Source organism: Echinops telfairi, unplaced genomic scaffold, assembly GCF_000313985.2.
Source record: "Echinops telfairi isolate 266 unplaced genomic scaffold, ASM31398v2 ScPeMD7_7407;HRSCAF=8445, whole genome shotgun sequence".
In the NCBI taxonomy this organism is placed as follows: domain Eukaryota; kingdom Metazoa; phylum Chordata; class Mammalia; order Afrosoricida; family Tenrecidae; genus Echinops; species Echinops telfairi.
This window is the reverse complement of record NW_022111307.1, coordinates 40,553-48,780: the sequence shown is the minus strand read 5'-3', so window position 1 is coordinate 48,780 and position 8,228 is coordinate 40,553. Positions and strand designations below refer to the sequence as shown.

Below are 8,228 nucleotides of genomic sequence, written 5' to 3'. Positions count from 1 at the left end.
CACATCTATGTATCTTATGTGTAAATTTAGAAATATAGGAACTTCCTAGCTCCTTCTAGAACACTCTTCTGTATGTGGCCCTTTGCCTGGATCACATAACAGGGTGAACCTATTTCTGTTCCCTCCAGTGTGAATTAAATAGAAGGAAAGCCTCTTTGTAGATCTTTTCAGCTGAACCCCTTTAAGCTCACATTCTAACTTCCTTTATTCAAGAATCCATTTTCTTCAGGGATGACTTTTTTCCTACTATTTTATTATTTCGTGATGGCCTTGGTACCTTACGTGATTTTTGTCGTTAAAGAAACCAAGGGGAGATTTTATCAGGCATGTTTGGGGAGAGGTAGCTTTATATAAAGGTATTTGTTGTTTGCACTGCCATCTCTCTGAGTGGGGGATTATTTCAAGTGTACCCCTATACTGACATTATCATTCTTGGAGGATAAAGTATTACCAGTGTTAGATACCAAAGAAACACATACTTATGTTAAATTTTGAAGCTTTCCAGGAAAGAACCTCAGTTGCCTTATCACAATGAGTTTTTTTCTAGGAACAAAACCAAGAGGAGTGAAAGAAATTGTTTATACTCCATCCCAAGTGGCCAACAGGGACCAGGAGTTGTATGATGCAGAAATCGCCAGAAAGCTGCAAGAAGAAGAACTTTTGGTGAGTACATTTTGAGGCAAAAGGTGAAGTGACTTAGTAGTGTCTCTTCCACCACCCCCTTCCCCTTTTTTTGTGATTTGAGGTAACTTGAGACATTTGGCAGGAGCTGGGGTAGGCTAATGGGTTTGTGTTTGGCTGTGATCTGCACAGTCACCAGTTGTAAACCAGGTACTCCATGGGAGAGAGCGATGAGGCTTTCTAGTCCTTTCAGGAGGTACAGTCTTGGAAACCCACAGAGGCAGGTCTGTTCTGTCCTGTAGGGTCATTATGAGTCAGAATCAATGTGAAGGCAGTGAGTTTGGTGTGAAATTTGAGATGGGAAACTGAATGTGCTGTTAACAAGGGGACAATCAAGACAAAGGGAATAGAGTGAGTGCCTAGTTTTCCTTGTTGAAGATGCGTTAGCTGCACAATTGTCTGTATCTGTCTCCACTCTTTCTTCTGATGCTCCCAAGAACCTACAGAAGAGTTTGGTAAGATGAACCCTGCTGAGGCTGGTGAGTACACACTCATTCAGGCGTGTTAATCACTGGTAGTTTCAAATACCAGTTTATTTTTTCTGTAATACTTAAAAATAGGGCATGTTGGTTTCAACTACACTTCTCTTGGCTTTTTTATCCCACAGGCTACGCAGGTGGACATGAGAGCAGCTCAAGTAGCCCAGGATGAGGTGAGTTTCCTTAGTATCCGCATTTGTCTAGCCACCATTCTTGGAAAATGCCCCAGTAAGTTCCTACCCACAACGCTGTGCAGTTAAAGATAATGCCTTGCTGTTGTTTAGGAAATTGCTCGACTGCTGATGGCTGAGGAGAAAAAAGCATATCAGAAAGCCAAGGAACGGGAGAAATCATCGTTGGACAGAAGGAAGTATGACGCTGAGTGGAAGGTAGGCAGAGCTGAGGTGGTGGTGGTTTCGCTGAGAAATGAAAAGGAGACAACTGTACATATATGTTGGATGTATAATTGTTGCACAAAGAAAAATAATACTGACTTCTTATACCTATAATGAAATTACTGCTAACATTTTTAAAAGTCAGTCTGTTTCAAGCAAGTTCAGTTTTACTACACTTAACAATGTAGGGAAAATGTCGTATTTTCACATGCTTTCTAATTGCCAGTGTCCTTGTCTCCCTCTATCCTAATTTGCTTTTCTTATAAAGTACCTCCAGTTTCTTTACTCTCTGGCATACCTGACTCCTGGCAGACTGACAGACATACCTATCACCAGACATCATTGCGTATGTCATAGTACAAGAACTCTGGCATGAGCACGGACTTTCTCCTTAGTCATCAGAAATAGTTGACAAAACAGGGAGGGACTGCAAGTCATTCTGAAATCTGATTTTTGTTGCTGGTATTTAAAAGTTTAATTGAACGAGCTTCCTCATCAGTTCCAGCACCTCTCTGGTCTCAGAGAAAGACAAAGATATTTTTTTCCTGATAATAGTGTATAAGGTAGAGAGGAAGACAAGCTGTCTTTAAGCACAAAGAGGCTCAGATAGCTAATGAATGCAAGTTCACACCCGGTGAAGCAATGTGGAAGAAGAGCAGCGGAGGAGAGGGAGAGGGAGAATCCACACAGTAAAACCTTTTAAGAGAAAACACGTGGCCTAGGCCCGGCAGGAAGCACCTAGGGTGTGTTCATGACACAGTTGATGTTTACAGTTGCTTGCTTTCTTGGGAAAATTCTTTCCAAGTGTTCCTAGTACCATTTCATGGTCTCTGCAGTGGTTATAAGGAAAAAGATGAGACATACACTGTGGTAGTGGCATTTTTCTACTATTTCCTACTGCTTAATTACACAGCAGTCTCAAACAAATGAAAGTACTCCCTTTATGTTAGTTATGTGTATTAGTCTTCCCTCTTTTACTCTTAAAGTAATTTAGAATTTTTCCTAATAAACACTTTAGTAAAAAGGTTTGTGAATGCTTGTCCTACATAAATAAATTGCCTGGATGCTACTCGGATTCTATGCTAATTAAGTTAATGGGAGATTGGGCACTTTCAAGATGACTGATTGGGAAGGTAAGAGGAATAAGGGCTGCTGTGATTTCCAGATTCTAGAATTGGTAAGGGCACACTTCCTCCCCGAGAACAGTGGTTGTGAGCCTTAGTTTTCTGACTTGAAAATCATCAGCCCTAAGTTGAGTATTGAGAAAGGAGTCTGAGAGTCCAAGCTTAGATTTCATAGCCTTTGGAAGCCACTTCTTACCAGTGACCATGCAGCTGCTGTGGTAACAATGGAAAGCCAAGCACACACATGTGGGTGATGTGTTCATGCATGTGAGCACACTCGCCTGCCTTGGTGTCTGTATGCATTTTTTCTGAGTAGCTGTATTAAAAAAAAAACCTTATGTTGCTTAATGAAATGTAAGCTTTCTGAAGTTACATAAGGAAAATTTGATATAATTAACATATTAGAGATCTAATCTTTCTCATTGTATGTTTGCTGTTTGTGTGTGTGTGTTTTTCTTTTCCAAATTTCTGTCCATAGCCAAAATCTGCCAAATCAACACACCCAAATTCAAAAGAAAGTGATGAATCTCACCGTTCTAAGAATGACCGGCCAGCACGGTAAGCTGACACCTAAAACAGAAGAAAGAAGCACTTGATTGTGGGGTGAGTGGGGAGATATAGAAGGAGATACAGAAGTCAACAATTGGGACATGGCGTCACATTTGGGATTTTATTTTGAAATGTTTATTTCCAACTTTAAATTACACTGCTCAAGTCAAATCAGGACAATCTAAGGAATTCTACACACGCTGGATTTCATCGGGAAGGATGTGTTTGTTGCTAGGATAGAGCCTTGCTTCTGGATTCTTTGAATTGATGCTACCAAGTAGGAAGGGATGAAACGAGCCATTTTTCTGAGTAAAATTTTAAATGCATAAGCTTTACATTTCTTTTGGGTTTTATGATCATACGTGTGTGTATGTGCGCGCGGCATTCACATTATGATCACATTAACTTTTGTCTGAGTTTTAGTGTGTAGGCAGGTATCTAAGTCCCACAAGGTCAGATGGCTGTGGAATCTGCGTTCTGGGACTTGCTGATTTCTCTCCAGCAGTCTTGGGTCATAGTTACAGAGCAGCTGCTGCCTTTTTACCTCAGGCTGCAAGCATTGACGTCTCTAGAGAAACAACTGTTTGCTTCTCATTGCACTTTATTGCTTTTCTAAAGATAATACAGTTGGAGTAGGAGAGAAGAGGACACAAAATACAAAAGATGAAGTTTACACCTGACAGTATCAATTTGAAAGCTTATAAGGCTAGGACTGTTGGTTCACTTTAGTATAGTAGAAGAGAAACAAATCCTGAACATATAATGTTCATAGTCAAAAAGTCAACTTCTTCATCTATTTATTTATAAGGGAGTAGAGAGCTATTTGGAAACTTTGGGTTCATTCAAAACATTTGTTTTTCCAAATGACTTTCAACTGAAGTTCCTGCCATTATAAATGGAGAAAGTTTCAATCTATAAACCAAACCAAACCCATTGCCACTGGGTTGATTCCAACTCATAACAACCTTATAGGACAGAATAGAACTGCTCGATAGGGTTTCCAAGAAGGCTATAAATCTCTAAGAAAGCAAGTTGCCTCATAGTTCTCTTGGCAAGCAACTAGTAGGCTTGAACTGTTGACCTTTCAGCCCATTGTGCCACCAGCACTCTCTCTTACCTATAGAATTTTGTATATTCTTTTACTTATAGGATTGTAGTGCTACTTGCTATTTTACTTTTTAGTTTCTAAAAATTCATAAATCTAGATTCTATAGCATTCTTAATATGAAATATATTTCCTTCACTTACTCATTCATCATATATTTATTCATTGTCTCTTTTAGATTCTGGGGCATTCTTATTAATATGAAGTATGTTTTTCTTATTCATCAAATATTATTGGGCACCCTAGTAAGTACTTGGAACTAGGATAACCTGAAGTTAACAAGAACTGTTTTCTGTTCTCATAAAGTTTATAATCTAAAAAATAAATAATTTGACCCATGTTAAGTGCTATGGATGTGTGTTAGTATGGGTAGACTAGAGAAACAAATTCATGGACACTCATATGTGTGTAAGAGGACTTTATGTCACAGATTAATTATACATTAAGAAAACATCCCAGTCCAGATCAAGTCCATAAATCTGATATTACCCCATATGTCAACTAGTCCATAAATGCCTCTTTAAACTCACGCAGCCATGCAATGACACCAATGCAGGAGGATCACAGGCCAGTGGGTGGAAAGTATGCACCAATATATACCTGTCATATTTTGATTAAGGTCAGAAACATCACTCCCCACTCAAGCCTATATTACGTAATTAAAACAATTAGAGGTTTGAAGTACCAAAATTTCTTCAGTGTTTTTTGCATTTTTATTTGCTTCTTACATGAAAAACTTATAGTTGTGTACTGTTCTTACCATCACTAAAGATTTGTTTTGCCTCCTAGTGGAGCAAGGACTTTACTCACAAAATTTCATATTTTGACTAAAGTCCTTCTTGCCCTGCCTCCCTCATCCTTACCTTTCCTTTCTTCTTTCCGTTTTCCTTCCTTCCCTTCTTCCTCTCTGCCCTATTCCTTTCACCGATTCACTGCTTTTTATTATATGCTCCCTTCTGCAGTTCTTTTCTTCCTCTTTTTCTTGTTAACGCTCCCAAACACAACAAATATCTTACTGATTTCAATAATCTGTTTCTCCTGCCCTTAGCATAATGCCATACCCATGTTATGTATGCACAAAATACGTTAGAAAGTTCATTTATGTAAATGAAAAATGAGGATTCTAATAAAATCATTTTTATCAAAACTCATACAACTAACTAGGAACAGACTCCAAAGCATGCTGGCTTTGCATTCCAACAGGCAATATCTGTTACTTAAAGGGGACTGTGACACATACACTATATGCTGCAGTGAGTGATGGAGTTGTCATCACTGTTTCTGAGAGACTCTTAACTTCTGGCTTTCCTTCAGGCCCCGCCCCCCTGCCGTGACAGGTGCTGAGGGTGTGGATTTTACTCCTTCTACAGACCAGCATAGTGCCACACGCCATTTCTCAAAATCAGAAGCCTCTCATAAAGGTAAGAAGAGCATACATAGTCATATTTCACGATCTCTATCGTCTTCATGTTGTGGTAAAAAGAAATGCTTTCTTCTAGAGATCACTCGAGCATAAAAACAACCTTTCTTGAAGCTGATACTTAGTCTTCGTCCTCCTCTCACAAAAGCAAAACAAACAAATGGAAACCAGAAGATAATTGTTAGGGATCTGCATTATACTCGAGAGTTCACAGGTTTCTTCGTTTTCCTAAAGGGAACTATGACACACATATACTTCGCCCTTATCCCAGCAAAATACTTAGAACCAATGGGCCACTTCTCTAGATTCTTAGCTCTTTTTGCCCAATCTGCTCATGACCTTATTCATTAGACAAAAAAACACATAAACACGCATACACCAGGTCAGACTTTCATACAAAATAAAAATAAGGTTAGAAAATACGGAGATCTAATTGGACCAAATCTTTAATATGAAAAGAATAATTGGTCATCTGTTCTTCCAAGGGTAAACATTCACTGTTGTATGTTTATGGCAGCCATGACAAAAGAGAGAATGAAGATGTGTCTTCGGTTTTTTAATTTAAACCATGGAGGTGATGCGAGTGATAACTTCCCAGATTATGAGGGTTAGATGAGATCAAATATGTGAAAGCAGTTTGCAGATTGAAATTGACTTTGTAAAAGCTGCCAAACCAAAACCCAAACTCACTGCCACGGAATTGATGATGCCGACTCCTAGCGACCCTGCATGACAGGGTTGAACTGTTCCTGGGGGTTTTCGTGACCGCCAAGCTTGATAAATACTTGACTTTATTAATTAATGAAATGCATTTGCTGTTATGGTTTTGCTGACTCCTTGGGGGAAATATTTTATCATCTTTTTCTGGATCTAATAACTTCTTAAATTTCTTTAAATGTCCTATTCACAGTATCACCCAAAACCGATAACATTAGAATGTCTGAGTGATTAGTTCTAGGCATTGGTATTTTTTTTAAAAGCTCCCCTAATTCCCTTGTGCAGAGGTAACAGACATAAATTAAAACATGGGATTACGTGGATGTTAAACATAGCTTAACAAACAACGGATCCTTCACAGTGTGCATCAGTTGGTAGCATTTTCAGCATCTTGATTTAACTAGATACAGGACTTTGGACTAGTTCTTCCTGGCCCAGTCATGGCTTTAGAAAGCAAAGTTGGAGCGGACTCAGTTTTTAAAGTGCGGGTGAAACAAAACGATAACCAGAATGAAAGGAAAAAAATTACCAGTTGAATCCTTATTAGTGACTTAATTTCCCTCCTCAAAAGGCAGAGTAGAGTATACATTGTATAGTGACCAAGAGTATAATGGTAATCCTTGTTCTTCATCCAAGCATGGCAGCCGACTATGCTGCTTTCAGTGTGTGTTGTTTTTGACATCAGATCAATAATGCAGTCATACACACCACATGGTAATCTCCTGAGAGGGTTTAGTGTGCTTCCTCTGACGTCTGGGGCTTTGATCCATATTTTTTTCAGTTCCAGTTCTCATTCAGGATTACCCAAATTTTTTAAATTGGAGTGCATTCCAGTTTTGCTTTGCAGGCCAATTTGAATATGTTCAGAGTAACTCATGTTTTGTTTTGTTTTTTTTAACTGACTCAAACTATGTATGCATCACTTTGTATTAGGTACTTTCCTGTCCTTCACATATATTTGACATATAGTATCATTAAAATAAAAGTTGTTTCTCTGTATAAATATTTTATAATGAAGAGCAAAGAAAATAGAAACCACTTGAAAAAGACAGAAAAAAAGATAAATCACTTAGCTTGAAAAAGAGAAAAACTGTCAGAATTTCAAATATTTTTTTCTTAATTGTCTTTTGTTTATTCTTTCCCTTCCCAGGTTTCCATTACAAGCAGTAAAATCCAAGGATTCTGCCTTGATACGGACTCACTGTAGCACATATTATTGGACAACACAGAATGCGTTCCGCATTTATTTTTCCTCCTATATTTGCTTTTCTAGGATTCGTCCTTACCTGTTTTTCTAAACATAAATAATTTGAATACATTTGAAATGTTTTGGTTATTCCTGATCACTTGGGCAATACAAGAAAATCTAGCTTCTGAATATTGGCCACCTCTGTATGCATCCTGGGCTGTGGTATCTAAGAGTTCCATAAAGTGTCATTTTTGTCAGGGTTGGAGCATTGGTATTTAGGGACTACACTTTATATAGCTATTAAAATTTTCTAAAAGTGAATGATGAAAAGAAAAATAAGATCTGGATACAAAGGAGAATACAAAAATAAATGAAAGAACATATTTGGTGCATTAGTGTATGTCCTGAAGTATAGAGAGTTTTTTGGCCTTTGTACTTCTCAGGAAAAGGAAAAAAAAAATCACAAACCTTGAGTATTTCCCAGGTTAATAAAGTAAGCATCCTGCGCTGTTGAGAGATGTCACTCTGACTCCAGGGACTGTGCAAACACTCGGTCTCCTAGCCCCCCC

The 8,228-nt window shown here is 38.3% G+C and overlaps 1 protein-coding gene across 1 annotated transcript in view; it reads left to right on the top strand.

Annotated features, from left to right (window-relative positions):
- CCDC50 (coiled-coil domain containing 50) overlaps nt 1-7,788 on the top strand; it is a 42,877-nt gene extending 35,089 nt beyond the window's left edge. Inside the window, exons 7-12 of the mRNA XM_004713456.2 lie at nt 548-663; nt 1,289-1,333; nt 1,445-1,549; nt 3,158-3,237; nt 5,648-5,754; nt 7,621-7,788. Coding sequence (XP_004713513.2) covers nt 548-663; nt 1,289-1,333; nt 1,445-1,549; nt 3,158-3,237; nt 5,648-5,754; nt 7,621-7,640 — 473 coding nt within the window. The 3' untranslated portion in view covers nt 7,641-7,788. The remainder of the gene's footprint in view (nt 1-547; nt 664-1,288; nt 1,334-1,444; nt 1,550-3,157; nt 3,238-5,647; nt 5,755-7,620) is intronic.
- The last annotated feature ends 440 nt before the right edge of the window (nt 7,789-8,228 follow it).